The 24,636-nt window shown below is 40.6% G+C and overlaps 1 protein-coding gene across 5 annotated transcripts in view; it reads left to right on the forward strand.

The window, feature by feature from the left end:
- Positions 1–24,636, forward strand: part of pam (peptidylglycine alpha-amidating monooxygenase) — a 164,307-nt gene that overhangs the window by 122,276 nt on the left and 17,395 nt on the right. For 4 of the 5 annotated variants that reach the window (XM_059969473.1, XM_059969472.1, XM_059969475.1 and 1 more), the window contains 3 exons: positions 16,309–16,438; positions 18,589–18,705; positions 23,394–23,466. In XM_059969473.1, coding sequence (XP_059825456.1) covers positions 16,309–16,438; positions 18,589–18,705; positions 23,394–23,466 — 320 coding nt within the window. Of the gene's footprint in view, positions 1–1,268; positions 1,581–16,308; positions 16,439–18,588; positions 18,706–23,393; positions 23,467–24,636 lie in introns of all 5 variants that reach the window. The other variant, XM_059969476.1, reaches the window with a different exon arrangement.

Consider the following 24,636-nt stretch of genomic DNA (forward strand, 5'->3'; position numbering starts at 1 on the left):
AAAGGGATTTAAATTGTCATCTTCTCCCAAAGGCAATCTCCCCTGGTAATTGGTTGAATGGAACTGATTCAGCTGGCCGCCCATTGGATTGTGGACTATACTAGTTAGTACTGAGAGCAAATAACGGACCTTTCACACCAGGGAAGTGATTTGTAGCATGAGGTGAGAGCGCACATGTGAGCAGACCTCAGGAGGTTCTCTCTTCAAAGCTCCACCATGCCCTGACAGACTTTGAGCAGAAAGGTGGTGGGGAGTGGATACTGTGTAGTGTAGGTTTGTCTACTGTTAAATCTAGATGCTTTTTCTCCCCAAAGTTTTTAAATGCCTCTGATGTGCAAATTCGTATTGATGGTGTTTCTCCCGTCAATATGCATTTGTGTGTATTCAGAAGTTGATGTCAGGCAAAAGAGGCAGGGAAGTCTAATGGGTTTACTTTCAGAATGACATGTTCATAGCAAAACAAAACAGTTTTTGAAAAGAATTCAAGAATGCTCATTTGTGGTGTCAATACGCTGGTATTGCAGTGTCAGTCTAGATGTTCGTAAATATTCACTAAATTATAATAAGCAGTTTGTTGGTGTATTAGAGTGCCACATAGAATTTATTTTAAAATATTCCAATATCCAGTTGCAATAATTTGAGCATCTATGTTATATACCAAAATGCCAACAAGGAAATGCGTATGACTGTGGAATTCATCTATTTGTGTTATAACTGTGTGCAAAAGTTTTTGCGATGGTTGGCTACACATCCCATTCTCAATCATGGTGCTGAGAGGTTATTAGAGTAAGCTGAACTTAGTTTTGGAACTATTGCATAAATGAAGAACTCACGTTAACAATGAGTTCCTCAGAAGAAGAAAATGAAAGGAAAAGAAAATCTGCCACCTTGTTTAACCAGATGTTATTGCATTAATAATTTGTTTATCATAGTTGCCTTTATTCCTTTGTTGGGATGGCAACACAGCTATTTACATTGATGTTATTACGCATTTACTACTTAGAGTAAATGACAACAATGGTCCACATATTTGATCCTTCAAGTAGAGATAAAGATTACTTGTTGAATTTTGCTATATGAAATTCATAATCAGTGTATTTTGTAATCAAATATTATTTTCAAAACTAACATTGTGCCTCTAAAAATAATTGCATCTTTTTATTGTATTGCTGTATTACCTTTCAAAGCTTTAACCTTTTCAAATCTTCTTAACAGCTTTTCTCACTACCTCTACCTTCATTTCTCTGTTTTCTTACAATCTCTAACAGGAAACTTCTATGCACTCATTTCCAAGCTCTTAGGGGAAAGAGAAGATGTTGTTCATGTGCATAAGTACAACCCCACACACAAGGCAGAATCAGACCTAGTTGCTGAGATTGTTAATGTGGTGCAGAAGAAGGACCTGGCCTCTGGTCCAAATGAGTTCTTGGAACTAGATGAAAGATCTGCCTCTCCTTTAATAAGAGACAGAGTTCACAAATTCCGCAGGATAGAATCTACAGCAAGGCCATCTGGCATCACATTACCATCAACTCTGCAGCCCAGACCTTGGGTGGACAGCAGGGAAGCTGAACACAGAGGTGGGTCAGGGCCTTGGTTAAACTTGTGATGCCTGGTTCTAAATTTATTCTATGTTATTAAAATCTTAAGGGATTATTCATTTCTTCAGGGAGATAGAAAAGGCCAATTTTGATTTAAAAGTACATTAAAATTATTGATTGTGTTTCTGTAATTCCCAGCTTATTATTAAATATTTAATAATTGTTCCAGATACTTTGTTGACTATGCATAGAGAAGCATGCATAAATATGATTCCTTTTAGAGCTTCCAAAATCTATAAATCTGAGGTTAATTTGTACCAGAATTAATTTGAATACTGACCTATTCTTTTCTGATTTCCATGAAATATAGAGCTTGCTATCTTGCAAAGTGTATTTGGTATTATCTTGCAAACCATAAAAGCATGCAAAGACATTTTTAAACATTGTGAATATGTTTCCATGCTTATAGAACATGTACCTCTATGGAATGCTGATTTTTGCATGATAATGCTTTGTGCTACTCTGAAGATTAGTTGCATATTGACTTGATATTGAAAGAGTTTATCCAATTGTACAGCCTTCAAAATGGTTCTGAATATTTGATACCCTAAAATCAATCTTTTTTTTAAACTAAGTCTCTGCCAATTTTGCAACCTTGATCACTTGTTAATTAACCTGAAAGTTTAGACCACAACTAATCTGAAAAGCTTTTAAAAGAAACGATGAAAATAGATATTACGCAAATTTACCCACTTGATCTAAGTGTAGGTGACAACTGACGTGTGGTTGGGCAGGATATTAGTTTGGAACAATTTGATTACCACATTCGTTTACAAGAGAATTCATAGAAACTGTTGAGTTATCCGGTAGATGCAAGTGAAACTGTTCTAATTCCTCAGAGAACTTAAGTCAAGCCTGGCTGAAAGACTTCAAGAAAAACATGATTTTGCTCAAGATTGGTTATAAGCAGAAAAGATAGTGGGGGGGGGGGGTATATAATCTAGAGGCAATTAAGTTAGTAATATTGCTAAAAGAAAAAGTATGGGAGAAAATAAATAAAATTCTACACCCAGAGAATGTTTGGACCATAACGATTTCTAAGCATCACAAACAAAATGCTGGAGGAACTCAGCAGGTCAGGCAGCATCAGGCTGAGACTGGAAAGGAAGGGGGAAGAATGTTAGTTCATTTCCATAGATGCTGCCTGAATTACTGAGTTCCTACAACATTTTGCATGTGTTGCTTAGGGATTGAATTTAAGAGCAGGGAGGTTATGCTGCAACTGTACAGGGTACTGGTGAGGGTGCACCTGGAGGTAGCGTGTGCAGTTCTGGTCTCCTTACTTGAGGAATGATATACTGACTTTGAGGATGGTGCAGAGGAAGCTCACCAAGTTGATGTAAGAGATGAGGGGGTTAGACAATGAGGAGAAATTAAGTGGGACTGTACTCGCTGAAATTCAGAAGAATCAGAGGAGATCTTATAGAAATGTATAACATTATGAAATGGATAGATAAGATAGAGGCAGGCAGGAAAGTTGTTTTCACTGGTAGGTGAGACTAGAACTAGGGGATATAGCCTCAAGATACGGGTGAGTAGACTTAGGATGGTGATGAGGAGGAACTGCTTTTCTGAGAAAGTAGTGAATATGTGGAATTCTCTGCCCAGTGAAGCAGTGCTACCTCGGTAAATATATTTATGACAAGGTTGGGTAGATTTCTACATAGTAGGGAATTAAGGGTAGGTGGAGATGAGTCCATGACCAGATCAGCCATGATCTTATTGAATGGTGGAGCAGATTTGACAGGCCAGATGGCCTACTCCTGCTCCCATTTCTATGTTCTTTATTCTAGCATCTGCAAATTTTCTTGTGTTTATGAAAAGGATTTCTAAAGTAATAACTCAAAGATGGTATTTGTACTGGTAATAGGGGAGAACAGTGAACCATGGAAGAAAGTGAAGGTGGAGGAGTACCAGAGGAAGGTAATGAGTAAGCGTGAAGAGAAGGGGTGAGAGGGAAACCAGAATGGGGAATGAAATAAGAGAAGGATGGAGGGGGAAACCTGGGTGGCATGGTAGCCTGGTGGTTAGCACAACGCTTTGCAGTACAGGCGATCCAGGTTCAATTCCTGCTGCTGCCTGTAAGGAATTTGTATATTCTCCATACCTCCATGTGAGTTTCCTCCGAGTGCTCTAGTTTCCATGCACAGTGCAAAGACATACTGGTTAGCAGGTTAATTGGTCATTGTAAATTGTCCTGTGATTAGGCTAGGATTAAATTGGGGGATTACTGGGTTCAATGGCATGGTTCAATCTGTGCTGTATCTCAATAAATAAATAAAAATTACCATGTTAGAGAAATCAATGTTCATACCATCAGGTTGGAGGCTACTGGGACAGAATATGAGGTGCTGTTCCTCCAACCCGAGTTTGGCCTTATTACATCAGTAGAGGAGGCCATGTCAGAATGGGAATGGGAGTAGAATTGATGTAAGCCGCCACCAGGAGATCCTGCCTTTTGTGGTGGACAGAACAAAGGTACTCAATGAAGCACTCCCCCCATCTGCGTCAGGTCTCAAAGAAGTAGAAGTGACCACACTGGGAACATCAGATACAACAGATGACCCCAAAAGACTACCTCCTCACTGGAAGAACTGTTTGGGGCTCTCAGTGGTGGTGAGGAGGGGGTGGAGGGACAGGTGTAGCACTTGTCACACTTGCAGAGACAAGTGCCAGAAGGAAGTTCAATGGGGGAGAGACGTGTGGACAATGAGTCATGTAGAGAGTGATACTTAAGGAAAATAAAGGGGGAGAGGCGTACTGTTGTGAGTGAAGAAACAGATTCGATAGGTCTCATGGACAAGGATTCTGGACATGCAGCCTTGGTAGTAAAGGATTTTATTTACTGAAGGCCAATGTGGGAACATGGCAACAGAAGCAACACACACACACATGCACACACGCACACAATTTACAGCAGTCGGATCGGCAATAAAACACACACGGACAATCACTAACGAACATGGGAAAACCGCGTGAGAACAAAGTACACACACACACACACACAAACCAAGGGAAAAGTCAATACGATACACCCCCCGCCCCCCAACTCTGTGCAGGCATGGCTCTTACACTACCAGGGACAATTATCAACGCTCCCAGCCCTATTCTATGCACAACTTACCAACAGTTTCTCCAGTGCCACTACAGTCCTTGGCCTGGAGTGAAGCAGGGTGGTCTCTTGGGGATTGCAAAAAGAGGAAGGGTCTAGCACCCGTGGCATTCTTTATAGTGCAGCAGGGCTGGAGGGCCCCATCCAGTTAATTCACAGAAAGGCCAATGGCTTGGTGCCAGCAGAGTTCAGCTGATTACAAAGGCCAATTGCCTGAGGCCAAGGCTAATTCAAGGGGCCAATGGTCAGGTGTGCATTGATGGGTGAGGAGGGGTCAAACCTTGATTGGCAGGTGGCAAGCCCCCAACCAGCTAATGGGCATTGCTGTCATGTGACAGTCACAACCCCTCCAATACACGTACTAAATACTGATAGTTTGGAAAGAAAGGAAGGGGAAAAAAACAGGACAATGCTGACTAGTAAGGGTAACATTTGTAGTCAGCAATCATGGAATTCACCTTCAAGGATGAGTAACAGGACACCCAGGAGTTGTATGATGAAACAAATCAGTTCTTCAAAGATTCAAAGAGCTTTTGAGGATGTGACTAGAAGGATAGCTGGGAGTTGTTGTTGGTAGGGGTCTTCGAGGGACCTGGAGAGTTAGTATTTCTGGATTGTCAAAAAGCATTTGATTAGGTGTCACATGAAATGCTACTGCATAAAATGTGGCATCCAGGGGCTGAAGTAGCATCTTAATGCATTAGAAAGGCCTGGTTAAAGGACAGAATTCAAAAATGAGATTAATCCAGTCATTTATGGATTAGCAGATAGTTGCTATCAAAATGCCACATGCACCAATCCAGGCCCCATAATTATTCTCAATTTATGATTAATATTTCAGATACAAAGATAAGAGTTTAATATATCCAGGTTTGGAAATAATTCAAAGCTTTGTGGGGGAAATATGAACGGGGAAGAAGCAGAGGAATTCTGGCAATTTAGGATGAAAAGGTGGAATCTGGAAATGTTGAAAATGTGAAGTTATGGACATTAGCAGGAAGAATAAAATAGTTGCATTTTATGAACAGTGAAAACTATGGGTGCACAGATTGATCGTGATGTAGTGTTTTTCAAGCTTCAGAGGGTAAACTTGTAAATATGGCATAACATTAGGAAGTTTTTATTGGATTTTTTTTAAAAGGAATTTGGAGTGCATCATTAAGAATATACAAGGCATTAGTGAGGTCTTATCTGAAGTACTGCACAAACAAAATCCTAGAGATACTCAGCAAGTCAGGCAGAGAAAAGGGGGATTTTGACGTGTCATTCCACGGCCGTCTCTACTGCCATGATGAGGCTCTCAGGTTGGAGGAGCAACAACTCATATTCTGTCTGGGTAGTCTCCAAACTGATTCATAAACATCAATTTCTCTAACCTGCTAATTTCTCCCCCTCCATCCTTTTCTTTTTTGCCATTTACTATTCTGGTTCCCTCCTACCTCTTCTTTTCTCCTCACTTTCCCATCCTCTCCCTCTGGTCCAGTGTCCTCTCCTGTTAGATTCCTTCTTTTCAGCCCTTTACTTCTTCCAACTGTCCCCTCCCAGTTTCTTTCTTCATTCCCTCTCACCCCCCCTCATCTTCCCCCTTTCTTGGTTTCACCAGCTGCTACTCCTTTGCCTCCAGCCACCACCTTAATCTGGCTTCTGCTCTTTCCTTTGCTGAAGGGTCTTGCTCCAAAATGTCGACTGTTTATTCCACTCCATAGATGCTGCCTGATTTGCTGAACTCCTCCAGCATTTTGTTTGCGTTGCTCAAGACTTACAGCATCAACAGAATCTTGTGTGTTTATGGAGTACAATATGTTGCAATTGTGCACCTTAAGGAGAATATCCTTGCCTTGGTATAGCGCAAAGCAAGTGCACTAGATTCACTCCTGAGAATAGGGATTTGTACCGTGGGAGAGAGAATGAGGTTGGCCTGTTCTCAGTGCAGTTTAGAAAATGTGGTAAAGCAAGATACTGAAGGTTTCTTAATTGATCTTTTAACTGGAGAGCCCAGAAACAGGACCTTTGTTTCAGGATAAAGAAGTGAATCTTCACACTAAGTTGTTTGGCTTGGGACTTTTTTTTACCTCAGAAGACAATGAATACTCACTCATTCAATTAATTCAAAGTTTAGATGATAGACATTTGGACACCAAATTATAGACGTAGAGATCATGAAGGAAGTGCATTCAGATAGAAGGAGATTACAGAACATGGTACTGTACTTGAGATGCAACTATACCAACACACTGTACATTTGTAACAATACTTCCCTATTTCTAAACTCTATTTGTAAATGAAGTTTATTATGCCAATTGTCCTGCTACACGGGCTCATTAACTTTTACTTCATGCATAGAAACACCAAGATCCCATTGTAACCTACTCATTACAATTTCTCTTCAATTGTGTTATAACTTGCCATTTGATTCCTCCTACTAAAGTGCATGACTTCACACTTTCCTACTTTTAAGCTCCATTTGGCAGTTTTTTATCTACTCACTCAAACTACTTATCCCATTGTAGAGTCCAGATATCCTTATCACAACTTTCCCTCCGGCCTGTTTTTATGGATATTTTCGATGAACGGCAGAGAGTCCAGTGGTTAGCACAACGGTAATACAGTGCCGGTGACCAATATTCAATTCTCGCTGTTACTTCTAAGGAGTTTGCCTTTTCTCCCTGTGACAACATGGGTTTCCTCTGGGTGCTCCGGTTTCCTCCCATATTCCAAAGATGTATGGATTTGTAGGCTAATTGGTCACATAGGTGTTAATTGGCGGCACAGATTTGTTGGGCTGAAAGGGCTGATTATCATGTTGTATCTCTAAATTAAAACAAAAATAAACTTTACATATAAATCCAAAGTCTGCAGATGCTGGAAATCCAAAGCAGCACACACAAAATGCTGGAGGAATTCAGCAGATCAGGCAGTATGTGTGAAAATGAAGAAACATTCAACGTTTTGGGCCAAGACCCTTCTTCAGGACTGGAAAAGAAGGGGAAAAATGTCAGAATAAAAACATGAGAATAGGGGATGGAGGGATATCGAGAAAGTGGTAGGTGAAGCTGGTGAAAGGTAAAGGGCTGGAGAGAAAGGAAACTGATAGGAGAGTGGACCATAGGAGAAGAGGAAAGAGGAAAGGGCACATGGGAGGTGATAGAGACCAGAGTGGGAAATAGAAGAAGGGGAAGGGAATAATTTTTTAACCAGAAGGAGAAATCAATATTCATACTCAGGTTGGAGGCTACCCAGACAGAATGCAAGGTGTTGCTCCTTTTCGTGTATCTCTTTCTCCAAATTATTAAATAGATGGTAAATAATTGAGGCCAAGAAATGAACCTTGTGGAACTCTGAACATTAAATTTTTTGCGTGTAGTGTGAAAAGGACCCACTTATTCTGACTCTTTCTTCCATGTTTTAATCTGTCTTCAATCCATGATAACAAACTACCTACAATACTGTGAGCTCTTGTGTTGTGTAAATTTTCTGTTGTCATCATTTTTCCTCTTTTTTTTAGTGACTGACTAAATGCCGGTCCTTTTAAAAAATAATCAGTCTTCTTGTCTACCAGAAGCTTCTGCCACATTATGTGCTGCAGATTTTAATTTAATATTTTCCATGACCTCATTCATTAATCATAGATGGTTCATTTTTCTCCCTTTCTAATAGGGATAAATTACCTCTGAGCATTATGAAATAGTTGCCTAAGTATCTGCCCCTGCTCATCTGGTGACCTTCCTATGTTCCACTTTAGACTTTAGTAATTACATTTATCCAAGTTGTTTGATTTTGACCCTCAAACTATTTCTGGATTTCTCCATGCTGTAATCACTATTCCTAGGAGTATTCCTCATGACAAGATCTATTATTAACTCTACTTTATTACTCATGACCAAATCAAGTCTATTCTCAGGTAGATTCTGATCTGAGAAACTATCCCTGATACACACCACAAATTCCGCTTCTGCAAAACCTTGCATCTGTGGAAAGAGAAACTGGCTGATCTTTCAGGTTAGAGGCCCTTCTTCAAAACTTGGGGTGGGGGGGAATGAGGGACTTACAATTTTCAAAACAGTTGTCCTCCTCCCTGCAATGTGGCTTTCCCTCTGCATTCCTTCATATCCTGGATATCTACTTTAACTCCTCTCCTCTGGGACAAAATGAAGATTGAGTTCCTCTGGTGCTCACCTGGTGAAAGCCAAGTACTCATCCAGATGAAGCAGCAATTCAAAAGCAAGCCCCACTCCCCCCTGACCAGCGGGGCCTGCCCCAATCCAGCATAGATGCCATGTCACACCACCTCTGTGTCTCCCCTCCCGGTAGCCTCAACGAGCGACGCTGTGGCATGAGCCTAGCCTTCGTTCCAACTGAGGCCACGCCGCTCTCCCACTGTTGGTCTCACGAATAGACCAGTGAGCTGGGCTTTCAGTATTCTATGTTACCAATATCCAACAGGGTGTTGTGATCATAAAGAATACGTCCCAGCCAATCACTCACACCGCCCTTCTGTAGCAGAGAGCAACACGGTCCACACCAAAATCAGCTCCTCCTCTCGCTGATGGGGTACAATGAATGACAGCAACACCTGCATAAATTCTGATAAAAAATTTATTGAGCACTGTCAGTCCCAGCCTCTCTCTCAATTACTGATTGTCAAGGATAGTTCTCTTTACAGTCCTCACCCTCCCCTCCTCAAGCGTTGTAGAACTTCTGGCATCTCTGGGATTCCAGAGGCATCCTGTATGATCATTAAAATTTAAAATGAATTCCTGCCACACGTGATCGAGCAGCATCAAAAGAAATGCATGTGCTCATAATAGGTTATTGTCTTTCATAGGTTTTGCATTTTCACTTTCTCCTTTATTGTCTTTAGTAACATCATGTTGTTTGAAAATGATGTGGCTATGATCTCCAGCTCAGGTACAACTGAGACCATGCCCCTGAAGAATCTTTATTTTTAATCTCAGTGAAGAAATCTATTTGTTCATATATTTTAACAACTGGAATTTCAGTAATATGTAATAAAGAAATCCAACTTGAGTTCTTTCACCAGCTATATCCTCACCCACCCTCTTGTGTGACATTGGATTAATGGCAAATGACAGATCAAAGAAAATTTACTTGCAGTCAACTTCTTCGTTTCTGATCTGGCCATGAAATACTTGCTTTGCTACCCGCAGATTTAAAGGCCATCACTCAACTGCTTTCTCCATTTTCAATTAACAGTCCAGGCATTTTCCTTGCTAAAACTAACTCTCTAATTCCCACAATAAAAACAGATAGAAGCCACAATGGTAGTATCTTTCACAAAATTATATTTTTATTGGTCTTCCAATTGAACTAATGTGTTTAAAGATCTGTATTTTCTAGCAATATCTAAATTGAAAGTACTTTATTTGCCTCCCTTTCTTCACACTGAAAGCAAATGGCCTTCTGAACTCATCTAGGACTGATTCACTGGGCAGACTTCCCAGCCTATATTTCACCCTGGAGTCCAAACCTTCAATCCAGTCAAGCAGGTGAAATCTGGATCTGTCAGATCTTAAACAGAAGAATATCATGCCTCTTTGGGTAGTAGAGAGATGCTGGTTGATGAAGTGACTCCAGGAATGAAAGGATTTCCGTATGAGGAACATCTGGCAGCTTTTGGACTGTCTTCCCTGGAGTTCAGGAGAATCAGGGGATCTCATAGAAACATTCCAAATGCTAAAAGGCCTGAGCAGATTAGATATGGCAAAGTTATTACCCGTGGTAGGGGAGTCTAGGACAGAGGGCATGACTTCAGGATAGAAGGATGTCCATTTAGAACAGCGATGCAGAGAAATTACTTTCATAAGAGGTGGTAAATCTGTGGAATTTGTTGCCACGAGCGGCTGTGGAGGCCAAGTCATTGGGTGCATTTAAGGCAGAGATAGATAGGTTCTTCATTAGCCAGGGCATCAAAGGGTATGGGATGAAAGCAGAGGAGAGGGGATGACTGGAAGAATTGGATCAGCCCATGATTGAATGGTGGGGCAAATGTGATGGGCTGAATGGTCTACTTCTGCTCCTGTATCTTATGGTCTTAAATATTATACTGCTTAATTGCCTTGGCTGCTTAATGTGCCTTCTTTAAGAACAGGAAGATAATACATGTCGATATCAAAACAAATTATTTCTAGTTTAACTACTACTTCCTGGAACAAACATGTAATTTTAATTGTAAGTATCAAATTACAAAAAAAAAAGCTACCATTTATTAATCCCCATTCTATATACACTTCAACATGACAGGAATACATGCTGCTGTTCTGAGTCTGGGATTAATACTTAAATCACAATGCAAAGAGCTGTTAGTAAAAAGTAGTAATCAGATTTTAAAGTCAAAATAAATGTATTATCAAAGTATGTATGCAATATACAACATTGAGATGTATTTCCTTACAAACAAAAGAAGCCCGATAGAGCCTATTAAACAAAAAAAGACTGTTAAATACCCAATGTGCAGAAAATAAACAAATCATGCAAGCAACAAAAACAAGCAAACAACTGAAATACACAAAAGTGAGTCCATAGCCATGAAGCCAGGTCACCACTGCAGCTGATCCAGGAGCCTGTTGGTTGCAGGCCACAGCCTCAGTTCAGTGCAGAGATGAGTAAACCTTGCAGAGCAGTGATCTGAACACTGGTCCGTCCCTCGCCTCCAGCGCCGACACACCAAACTTTTCAATCTGACCTGGCTCTTAAATCGTCCAAGTCTCAGGTTGTTTTTCACGGTTGAACCTGGGCCCTCCTGCTTCAATATGCTCTTGGGCCTGGACCCCAATGCTTTGATTTGGCTCTTCCCCAAGCTTTTCAGTTCGGCCTGGCGCCTAAATCAATCAAACCTCGGGTTGTTCTCTGCCCATGGACCCAGGTCCTGCCTCTTCGTTATCTCTTGGGTCTGGGCTCTGTCAACTCAATTTGGCACATACCCGACCTTTCCAATTTAACCTTGCACTTAAATAGATTAAACCTTGGGTCTTTCCTTGCTCTCCAGCCTGCCTTACCTTATTTCTAGTGCATCAAATTGCCTCCAAGTTCCTTCCAACAATGGCCAAAAATTGGCTCATTCCCCACTCTCGGGCCCTGCCCCCCCCCCCCCCCACCTTGATTTGGCCCTTACACGCCACACTGCAACCGTCCTGCACCTTCCAGTCTTCAGCTCACTCAGCAAAAGTGCCAGCTCACACAGGCAGTTCAAAAGCTCAGCTCCAAAAGGGAAGTACAAGCTATTGTTTGCAAAGATCGCTACCAGAAAGAGTGTGATTCATAAAGTAGTTAGTAGTTTTCTGTGTTTTGTTTGCTGCAGGCAAGTACTCGCTGTGTTCCACCAGCACCATCTTAAACCAGAAGCCTTAGCAACCATATTCAGTGCACAAAAGTGTTTCATTTTTATTTTCAGTTGGCTACATTTGTGCTGGAAAGAATTATTCTATTGCTTAATGTCAGATGATCAGCACCATTCACTTTTCAGAAAATATAGATTATGGCAATTACAGCACAGACAAGGACATCTAACAAGCAATTTTGTTTGATTTTTGTTGCCATATGAACCATTATTTTAATCCTATGTGTGCTAAGGTTCTCGTACATTTTTCTATCAGCCACCTATAACCTGTTATTACATGCTAATTTAGACAGACTCTTAAATAGGCAAGACATGAAGGGTATGGTCTCTATACAGGCAAACAGGATTAGTGTAGATGAACAAGAAGCATCAGAATGGATGTGGTGGTTTAAAGGGCCCATTTCAGGCTGTACACATCTATGATCTTAAAGGCATTTCTGCTTCAAACAGTAACACCTATAATAAAGCTCACAGCCACTTCAAATAAACCTTTTACAGCCCTTTGCAGTGCCATCAGCTAAAACTGTCTAATTCAGCAGTGATCAGACTAAACTCAGATTTTACTGGTTGTTTCAGTTCAGATCTCCAGTACTAATTTATCATTTGGGAATTAATTATTTTCACACTGTCAAGTTAAAATGAAAGATTTGCATTAGAATGCCTTGAAGAAAGCAGTGCAATTTTTATCATTGCTTCAGAATATTTTCATTAGCATCTGTTTAAGATCAAACTTAGAAATTTGCTTACCAGCCACCTTGATGTAAAAGCTAAGCAGCTATAAAGACATGTCAGAATGCAAGAGTCTTACCTGATTGCCTTTGTTTAAAATCTACATTGACATTTTAAAAGCTTCCAATAGCTTTGAACTTTGTTTGCTGTTAATGAAGTATAATTTATTAATTTATTGATCAGTTGGTCCTCCATGAATATGCTAGATAATATTATAGTGCATCAGAATAGGTGATGATGGGGTAATGTGTTGAAGCCTTACACTAACTTTTCTATAAGAAACAATAGATGTTTCAACTATAAAATGCTATCAAAAATTTCTTGAAAGAAACTAACAATGAACAGGACACAGGGAAGGATAATTTAGTTTAGGCGTTTTCCTGACAATATGAATTAAATATCAAATAAAAATCAATATTATTCAGAGGTCAAAACTCCTCTTCAATCCGTCCTCTAGACTTAGGGGGAGAAAAACATTGCGCTCGGTATTAGGACTAGATTACTAGTTCAACTATTGTTATCAAGTTCCCACATCCACCTTGTAGAAGTGAGTGACTTTTCAGTACAGAGTTTGAGTTAACACAGGAGACTCTGCAGATGCTGGAAATCCAGAGCAATGCACACAAAATGCTTAAGGAACTCATTTGGTTAGGCAGCATCTATGGAAAGGAAAAGGAATGGACATCAACATCTTTAACTTCTGGTAACTTTCCCCTTCCCCATTCCCCATTCTGGCTCTCCTCTTTCCTCTTCCCTTCTCCTCACCTGCCTCTCACCTCCCCCGGTGCCCCCCCCCTTTCATTTATCCCATGGTCCACTCTCCTCTCCAATTTTATTTCTTTTTCTTCAGCCCTTTGCCTTTTCTGCCCATCACCACCCAGCTTCTCACTTCATCCCCTCCCCTCTCCCATCTACATAGCTTCACCTATCATCTTCGAGCTTGTACTACTACCCCCCCCCCACCCCGCCACCATCTTATACTGGCTGCTTCCCTTTTCTTTTCCTGTCCTGATGAAGGGTCTCAGCCTAAAACGTTGACCATTTCCATAGATGCTGCCCAACCTGCTGTTCTTCCTACATTTTGCACGTGTTGCTCAGAATCTGAGTCACCTCTTTATACATGATGTGGATGACATGCCCATGCTGGAAAAGTGACATCGGCTTTTGGTGAAGGATAGCCTTTGTCACACAAGGCAAGCAGTCTTGGCTGGCAGGTTCTTGGTTTCCAGCTTTCACCTGCTCACAATTACTAAGGTCAAGGATGATCCACTCTGGAGATTTCTGTTGGCACACCTCTGCACTTAATCACGTTATCCTCCCTACAGTTCTCTCTGTCTAATGCTGGAATGGCTATGACAAATGCCAAATATTATAATTACTCAGACATTACTTAACTAAAGTGTCTAAGCTCTGTTCAACTACACTATAATCTATAATTTTCTTTACACATTAACAGGATCTTCTGCCAAAACAGAATCGGAATCAGGTTTAACATTAGTGGAATATGTTGTGAAATTTGGTGTTTTGCAACAACAGTACAATGCAATACATTAAAAAAAACTATAAATTACAAGAAGAAATATGCATATATTAAAACATTAAAGAGGTAATGCAAAAGTAGTGAGGCAGTGATCATGAGTTGGTTGATTGCCCATTCAAAGAACTGATGGCAGAAGGAAGGAGCTATTCCTAAAATATTGTATGTGACTTCAGGCTCCTGTACCTACCCCCTGATGGTAGCAATGAGAAGAGGGCATACTCTGGGTGATAGGGGTCCTTGGTGATGGATGCCGCTTTTTTTTTGAGACATTGTGTTTTGAACATGTCCTCAGTGCTGGGGAGACTAGTGTCCATGATGGAGTTGGCTGAGTTTGAAACCTTCTGTAGCTTTTTCTGAACCTCTGCAGTGGTTCCTCCATTTCAGATGTTTAAAACATTATGGGTTCTAACAGAAGGAAACTATGTCCCAAAGGATTAATCCTTTTCCGATCTCCTTCTATCACTCTATCTCCTATTCTCTCTCTGATGTGCCACTCAACTCCCTTTGATTCTCTTTGCCATTTACCATGGGAGTGCACACAAAGGAAAGGCATGTGGTCACTGAGAAAACATAAGAACTCCAGTTTATACATTGCTTTAAGTTTCAGATTTGAATCATTTAATTATTTTAAGTTCACTAGCTGCCTTTGTGTGGTTCAAATTCATGTTCCTGGATCAATGATCAGAACTCTTTCTTCCAATTCAATGACTTAACTGCTACCTCATTATACTGAACAGAGCACAGCAAAGGATGTAACAGAAACTCAGTTTTGATAATTTTTTAGAAAAATAAATTCAATTTAAATTATGAAAAATCTATTATTCATTTGTCAAATGTTCTGTCCATTGTGCCTGGGAAAGATATACGTCAGTGTTCTTAATATTAGATTACCTTTTCAACTTTTGTCATCATGCTCACACGACCACTGCATACCGAATACTGACTTTTCAGAGCAGAGTTTGAGTCATCTCTTTACAACTGCCACCATTATCGGTGAATTATTGTCACCTATTGGAAAAGTGACCCTGGCACCTTTAGCCTCTCGATAATGGATAGCCTTTACCACATATGGCAAGCAACTGTGGCTGGTAGTTTCATAGCTTCTTGCTGTCACTAGTGGAAAAACCTGCTCACTGTTGCTGAAATCAAGGATGCCCCCTCCGATCCCGTAGGCTCTGAAGATTTCTGTTGTCGCATCTGTACTTTCAATTGGGATATTGCCCCTGAAAATTTCAGTGGCTACCTCTGGTATGATTATGAGGAATGTTAAATAATATTTTAAACAGACTTTAATCACAAGTGTAAATGATTACCTTTTCTCATCCACTTTTGATGGTTGCTGGGTAGATGAAAACAAGTCTCAAAGCAGTAACCAGACTTGGTAATTAAATCAACCAGCAATGTTCCCTCTAAGGCGTGCACGCACACAAACACTAGCGCACAAAAGAACTTAAACTGCACACAAAAGGCTGTCACCCTCTACCTAAGCATGTTAAGTATGTTTCACAATCGTATTTGCTTTTCTGGTTTCTGATGCAGACGGTGTTGACAACGTGGAGTTTGCGATGATTTGGATGCAGATTTTTACAGTATACTATTTTTATTGAAGAAATGATTCAATGTGCACGTGTTGTTGTCACTGGGCAAAAGTTTGCACAGCACAAGATTTTTGTGCACACAGGTCATTTCAAATTAGAGGGGACATTACTAACCAGTACACTTTATTTACTTAATGCTGGGTTTTCAATTGTTAAAGGAGTTCACATGTTTTCATTAATACATTAGAGTGTTTTGCTATGTTTCTAATATTTTTAAAAAACACTCATACAAATACCCATGTTTCACATATGGTGATGGAGCACATAGAATTGCATTAATATGCTAAATGTAATACTAGAGTAAACACAAAAGATGAATTATATTGAATTGTATTATTATTGTTGCTGATATTTTTCATTTCAATTTGTAGTCACACACATGGAGGAAGTTGTCAACTGGCCTGGAGGGAAACTGAAATTGGGCCAAGTTTCTGGACTTGCTCTGGATTCCAACAATAATCTTGTACTTTTTCATCGAGGAAACCACGTGTGGGATGAAAAGTGAGTGAGTTTGTCTGTTTCTCTATAACTTAATACTGTTGAGAACCTGTTGGAATATATTTTAACAACCATCAAGTGCTGGAATTGTAAGGAAAGTAAACACCATCTGGACTGCTTTCTGAACACGATTGCTTTATTCAAAAGAAAACATTCTTTACACAAATGGCTACCAAGAAGTTTCAAAATGTTGCCCACTTCTGCTCCACTGCAACTTATCAAAACTTTAGTTCATCTTGGGCCCTCCTTGTTTGGCTGTCTATCCTCCCACTCAGTTAGCCGCATCCTTCTTTTGCATATTGTACATTCTGTTCAGTATTTTCCCTGGTTTGTTCCCCAATGTAAAAGTAATTATCAAAGTAATAGAATGGTTCCAGCGCAGCTGGAGGTCATTTGGTATTTTAGGGTCTTGCTGGCTTTTTGGAAGAGTGCTCCAGTTTGTCTTATTCCCCATTTCTTGTTTCTCTGAATTTTTAACTTAGTGCTGTCTCTTAGTCAAGGCTGGAAATTTGAATTCACTGATAGAGAATACACTACTGACCCAGACGTTTGAAGTCAAGTGTAAACTTTTTCCTATTTTATTTACAATAAACTGGTGATGTTGCTTTGCCACTAATGAACTTGGTATTTACTAGGACCAATGGGCAAGGAGATATGCCAGGAATTGTGAAATTTGGGTATATAAAGAAGAGGAAGTTCTGTCACATTCAAAAAAAAGTTGACAGTATGTGGAAAGTATGGTTAGAACAGGGGTTCCCAACTGGGGTCAATAGACCCCTCGGTTAATGGTAAGGGTTCATGGTATAAAAAGTGTTGGGAACCCCTGCAGAAGATTATGGTTAGTATCACGTAGGTGATTGCTTGAGAGACTACATGTTTGACTTATGCTCCCTTTGTCCTACTAGGTATTTGAAAACTGCTCCAGTCTCTCATCTTTTTCCAAGGTTCCTGAGACTTGGCAGACCCAGTGGGCTGTTGAAGGAGCCTTGTTTATGTAATGAAGCTTGCTTGTCCACTGCAGGCTTCATGGCCAATCCCAAATTCACTTCAGTTCAGCCAGAGGTGGATATAATTGTAGCAAGTTTGGGATCAGGTTTCCCACTAACATTCCCTCTAATACATAGGTGTCAAACTCGAGGCCCGCAGGCCATATCCGGCCTGGCGTACACGAGATCATTTTAGATAGATCTATTATTTTAATTATTAATGGCCCGGCGATATGAAGCCTATGATTGTAAGTTAATACCAATCATAAAAATAATGCTTGCTCAGCAGTCTTCTTCATAAGAAACGGAATTTGTGAAGTGAAACACTTTGTAGTTATAGCAGAGACTGAGACACGTGAGAACAGGCTGAAAAAACAGAGGCAATGAAAGCTGCGTTCACACGCGTCCGACTGATCCGGCCTGCATGAAGCTGCATTTTGTCCAATCCGGCCCGTGACCTAAAATGAGTTTGACACCCCTACTCTAATATATCTCTTACGACCATTCTGCTATTTTGTTGATGCATTTATATAAATTCTGGATCTAAGGACTCAAAAATTCTGACACCTGTATTTACTTATCACTTCACCTGGTTTGTGCTGGACTTCACTTATTTTGCAGGTTATATTTAGATAAATTGTTGAGATGGCATTTCCCATATGCGAATGGGAATATATCATGCTACATTAAAGCACTCAAAGGATCTGTCCTCATCAACAACGCATGCTGGTCGAGTGCCTGGGATTTTATGTTAATTAAGTAAAAGATTAGCTTTATTTGTCATATGGACATCAAGACATTGAAGCCTACAATCTTGTTGCATCATCGACCAACACTGTGCAAGTATTGTGTGGTGGGCAGCCTGCCAGTGTTCCCATGCTTCCCACAACTCACTAACCCTAACTGTTAATCTTTGGAATGTGGGAGAAAATGGAGAACCCAGAGGCAACGCACACGGTCACAGGGAGAATAGGCAAACTCCTTACAGGCAGCGGTGGGAACTAATCTCAGATCAGTGATCACTGGCACTGCAAAGTGATAGTGCTAACCGTTACACTACCATGTGACTATTTGTATTATTGAGGATTAGATATTACATGAAATATAGTCGATTGGGTGTAACACTGGTAATGCTAATAAATTACTTTGTTTTTCTGTTTCCACTAGCTCTTTCGATCAAAAGCATATCTATCAGGCCCAGGGTATCGGTCCAATTCTGTACAACACTATCCTCACTTTGGATCCTGCCAGTGCAGAAGTGCTGAATGCTGTGGGAGCGAATATGTAAGTAAGATTAATATTCTAAGCTATTCTTCTGTTAAGCTTTTTCATCTAATTTGAAAGGCTTCTGAAAACTGCAGTTTTGAAAATGCATCTCAAATGTCATGTGTTCAAATTCATAACCTTTTGCCATTCCAAGAATGTGTTCTTTCATAGCTTTAAATTGACGTTACTGGTTTGTCATCTGTAAACAGTTTAGTTCAAGATGTTGGAATTCTTTTTCAATTGGACAAAAAATGCAAAAAATGATGGACCCAATGCACTAATGCCAAGCTGGGGTTTCTGTAGACAACTGCCAACGAGCTGCACTGTAGCTCTGAGGGTATTTGAGATTTCTGTGTACTGCGGAAGAAATCCAAAAGCATTCTTGCTCAGCCTCTAAACCACCACCAGGGCTGTGGTAGTTCATAAATTATTAATACTTTTAATTAATAAACATCAGTTCCAATTATATTAAGGGACACTTTTTTTCCTATTTTTCATTTTAAATGTGAGTTATATACATATTTTCAACTGTTTCTTGATGTCTTTGATCATGCAAAATAATTGGAAACAACAAAAATGTCTTCTGACGTCTCAGCTTATCGGAAGGCTTTCATGTTGCTTGAGGGCAGGGTGCTACATTTAGGTGCACGTAGCTTGATCTGTCTCAGAATCTAAATCATGTTTACTATTGCTGACGTGTTGTGATGTTTGTTTTGTGGCAGCAGTACAGTGCAATACAAAAGAAAAGTTATAATTGGAGTTATAGAAAAGTACAGCACAGAAGCAGGCCCTTTGGCCCATCTAGTCCATGCCAAATCATTTAAACTGCCTACTCCCATCGATCTGCACCGGGACCATAGCCCTCCATCCATGTACTTATCCAAACTTCTCTTAAACATTGAAATCACGCTCACATGCACCACTTGCGCTGGCAGTTCATTCCACACTCTCACGACCCTCTGAGTGAAGTTTCCCCTCATGCTGCCCTTAAACATTCACCTTTTCCCTTGAACCTATGACCTCTAATTGTAGCTCCACCCAACCTCAATGGAAAAAACCTGCTTGCATTTACCCTATCTATACCCTCATAATTTTGTATATCTCCATCAAAATTCCCCTCAATCTTCAACATTCCAAGGAATAAAGTCCTAACCTGTTCAATCTTTCCCTATAACTCAGGTCCAGCCTGGTTGGTCCTACTGAAGTACAACACCTTGCACTTGTCTGTATTAAATTCCATCTGTCATTTTTCAGTCCAATTTTCCAGCTGATGAAGATCCCACTGCAAGCTCTGATAGTCTTCCTTGTTGTCCACTACAAGCCCAATCTTTGTGTCATCCAAAAAACAAATGCTGAAGGCTACAGCTAGAGATCCTTCTTGTTAACCCAGGGTTTCAACACCAAATGGCATCGTCCTTCATGTGGAAAAGGAGTACAAATGAGGAAACTAGTTTAATACTTGCAGGAACCTTCTCCTAACGAAAAACAAGCGGTCAGCAATTTGAATCTTGGCCTTATTTCTGATGTATTTCATCCAGTTATTTGCAACCAGATGTTATATTTCTCAACTGCACTTGGCATTTTAACTCAAATGCTGACTTTCAGTAACGGTGTGGGTATTTATTTTCTCATTTTTAATCTTAAGTAAATCAGAATTTAAATCTGTCATTACAAACATGTAAGTCTATGTCAGTAACAGGCATTAAACAAATAATTGGCCTGTCAAATGTGTCATATAATTTTCAAAATATAAATTGCTTACACAACAATATCAAACCCACTCAATTCCTAAAGGATCCAACCATGTAATTACTTTACAGTACTGGGCAAGTCTTAGGCATGTATATATTATAACTAGGGTGCTTAAGACATTTGCACAGTACTGAGTTAATGATATGTATTGCACTGTAGTGCTGCCACAAAAAAAAAGACAGATTTCATGACATGTGAGGATTAAATATGATTCTGATATGGGTCTCTATTGTTGACTGAGAGTGGAAAGGGATCAGGGCAAGGGGAATCTTAGTTGGGAAAAGGGGAAGGGTGATGGGAGGGATCAGGAAGCATCAGAGAGACATTCTGTAAGGATCAATAAACCAATTGTTTGGAATCAAATGACCTTGCCTGGTGTCCCTTCGATGAATGTGTCTGCACTCATGTCACCACCCCCAATCCCCTGGCACAATGCATAGAAGATAAGTGAAAACAGTGCAAAATCATTGTAAATGGTGAAAGGAAATAGCAGCCTACATTACAAGGTGGTGGCCTTTCACCAGAAGTTGCCAGATTTAATACAAGCGGAAAATCTGGTTAGCTGAATTTGTTGAATTCATTGCCCACATCACCAGATTCGGGAACAGTTATTAACCTTCAACCAGGCTCCTGAACCAGTGTGGAAAATTTCACTCACCCCAACATTGAACTGATTCCACAAACTATGGACTCACTTTCAAGGGCTGTAAAACAGATGGCTGCAGTATTGACTTATTTATCTGTCTATTTATTTATTGTACTTACACAGCTTGTCCTGTTTTGTGCATTAGTTGTCTGTCCACCTTTTTTTGTGTATTTTCATTGTAATTCTTTGTTCTACTGTGTATGGGTGTCGGGGTGGAGATGCGTCTCTACCAAAGGAGGTGTAAGGCACTCCTTCCTTCCACTAGCCTGCAGGTCACCCTTGGGCAAGGTGTAGCACCTGCTTAGTCCCCGCCGCCCTGGATCAGGGTCACGTGAAGCCATGAGAGCGGGTGGTGGATAGTCTTATGAACAGCTGGTGCATATCAACTGCTCCTGGGACTGTGACTACTGACACCAGGCTGACAATCTCTGGAGTATTGATAATGACTGGGGTCACCTGGTTTGTAAAGACACTGCCCAGAAGAAGGCAATGGCAAAACACTTCTGTAGAAAAATTTGCCAAGAACAATCATGATCGTGAGACCGTGACTGCCCAAGTCATATGACATGGTACATAATGATGATGTCATACAACATGGCACATAATGATGATGATGACTGTGAATGCCTGGTGGTATAGTGTACTTTGATAATTAACTTTGAACTTTGAATATTGAGTCTTGAGGGTTGTGAGGTCCCAAGTCAGAAGATGAGATTCTATTCTTGATCTTAATGCTGGTTCTCATTGGAACAATGTAAGGGACTAAAAGTAGACAAGTCTGAGTGGGAATGTTATCCAGGCTAAACAGTGAACTTTGTGTCATTCGTGCAACCAGGACATAGGGATTCTGCAAAATGATCACCCAACCTGAAATTGATTTCTCCAGTGCAAAGGAAACTAGACTGTGGGAACTCAATGGAGAACACTAAGCTCGAAAGACGTAGGCTATTTCACCTGGAAGTAATATTTGAGACCCCGGATGGTGGTGAAGAGTTAATAGGTTGGTGATGTAGGTCTTCATAACGTGGTTGTGATCCATGGGTTGTAGGTTTGCATTTTCTATCTGTCAAAAGACAATTTTGCTGTGAAGTATGATAGGCTAGAATTGCATCATCACCAAATTGGCAACCTTATTTCTTGATGTGCCTAGCACTATTCCTAGCATGCTTCCGTACAGCCTGTTAAACCATGCTTAATCCTTTGTCCTGATCGTAATGGAAGAGTGAGGGATGAGCTTTGCCATAAGCCTGCTGGTTGTAGTACTGCATGTTGCCTCAAATATTTTACTGCTCCACAAGAATGCCCAGCTTTGAGTTGCCAGATTTTGAGTCTATCCCATTCAACACAATTGTAGTGTGAGAGGATACAGAGCAGTTGTCCTTGGTATAAAGATAGCATTGGGCAAGAGCTGTTAGTGATTACTTCTACCAGTGCTATTCTAGACACTTGCATCTGCAATGTTAGTATGGTAAGGACCAAGATATTCAGATGTCTGCCTTGAGTTGGTTCCATAACTCTTTGCTAGCAAATGTGGCAGCTTTATCCTTCAGACTCGGCCGATTCAGTGTTACTGTGCTCCTCATGGTGATTGATATTGCAGCCCATGTCCAAAGTATACTCACTACTTCAGTGGTTCTTCTCAGTGTTGTTGGACCTGGAGGAACACTGATTTATAATTTGAGAGAGGACAATAGATGATAATTAAGGTGAGAGTTCCTTTCCTGTGTTTGCCATGAAACATCATTGTTTCTGGAGTTGATCCTGAGGACTCGAATAGCTTTTCCATCTAACCTGTGCACTATTGTGGCTCCATCTTTAGCGTCTGTCCTGCAGATCCAAGGATTGTTACGAAGATACCTTGGCACGTTGTCTATGATTCACTGAGGACGGCTGTTGTGTCGTAGTCTGTGGTCAGCTCTCCCAATTTAGGCATCAGTCTGCGTTTGTAAGGCAAAATTTGCTTCAAGTTTAAATGGACTGGGAGCGAGGCTGCTTTTATCCAAATTTGGTGCCAAATGCCTGTTAGAGCATTTGATTTTAATCTTTGTCGATTTTCATGTAGCAGTGATAGCTGAGGTGCTGATTGACCCATTTCAAAGGCATTTAATGGTTCATCACATTGGTGGGTCTAGAGTTGTACATAGGCCAGACTGGCCAAGGATAGATGATACCCTTCTGTAGGAAATGGGCTTAATCATAACGGTGGTGTGAAAGATGTGCTATGCCATGACGTTACAGATTGTATACTGAATTAATGATTTCCAGTGTGCTGATTGTTAATGAAATTGATATTCACTTCCCATTGCAGATTCTATCTACCACATGGTATCAGCACAGACAAAAATGACAACTTCTGGGTAACTGATGTGGCACTTCATCAGGTAGGTGCACATGCTGGTGAGGTCACAATTTCCTTTTTATAATCTTTTTGAAGGAATTCAGTTAAAGTCTCTGTGTCCCTCAAAGTTGTTGTGCAAGTTGGAAGGGTTGTTAAGAAGGTGAACGTTGTGTTGGCCTTTGGTAGTTGGGGAACTGAGTTCAAGAGTCGTGAGGTAATGTTGCAGCTCTATAAAGCTCTAGTTGGATCACACATGGAGTACTGTGTTCAGTTCTGTGCACTTCATTATAGGAGGAATATGGATGCTTTAGAGAGAGTGCAGATGAGATTTACCACAATACTGCATGGTGAGGATAGGCTGAGTGAATAGGGCTATTTTTTCTTAGAAGCAAAAGAGGATGAGAGGTGACCTGATAAGAGCGGTATAAGATTGTAAGTGGCAAGAGTGAGTGATCAACCTGTGCCTTTTTCACAAAGTAGCAATGGCTAATTCCATAGAACGTCTTTTGAAGGTGAACGGAGGAAAGTTTTGAGAAGATGTCAGAGGAGTTTTACACAGAGGGTGGTAGTGCCTGGAATACACTGCCAGGGGTGCTGGTAGAGGCTGATACATTAGGGAAGTTTAAGAGGCACTTGGATAGACACATGGATGAAAGAACAATAGAGGGTTTATGGACTATGTAGGAGAGAGAGGTAAGAATGATCATGGAGCAGATTTATATAGGTTGGAACTACTTGGTGGGCCAAAGGGCCTTGCTGTGCTGTACTATTCTACGTTCTTAAAATTAATTTCACATTTACCAGACTTCTAAGTCTTGTATTCAGCACCGCAAAGAAATCATAAACAATGGAATTTGAACACAACCTCCTCTGCCCAACCAACAAAGTAGCGGGGAACGTTTGCACCAGATAAACGTCGAGTAGTGACTATCACAGTTGACTTAAAGAGCCAGCTTTATCTTTGCCATTGTCAGTCATGTGATAATGAAGTCACTTGAAGTTGGATTTTCCACACAGTGCTCCATGTGGAGTTGGATGACGCGATGGAAGGGAGTAGGGCTAAGAATTAAACCAAGTTGTCCCAGGAGAAGTAACAGTAATAGGACAGCATAAGATTGAACTCCAGATGTTCAGTCCTATTCTTGAGAGCGCATGGAACTTGGGTTGGGGTGGGGGGGGGGGGGGGCGTCAGGCAGCTCGTATAGAGGGAAAC

Source organism: Hypanus sabinus, chromosome 5 (assembly GCF_030144855.1).
Source record: "Hypanus sabinus isolate sHypSab1 chromosome 5, sHypSab1.hap1, whole genome shotgun sequence".
In the NCBI taxonomy this organism is placed as follows: domain Eukaryota; kingdom Metazoa; phylum Chordata; class Chondrichthyes; order Myliobatiformes; family Dasyatidae; genus Hypanus; species Hypanus sabinus.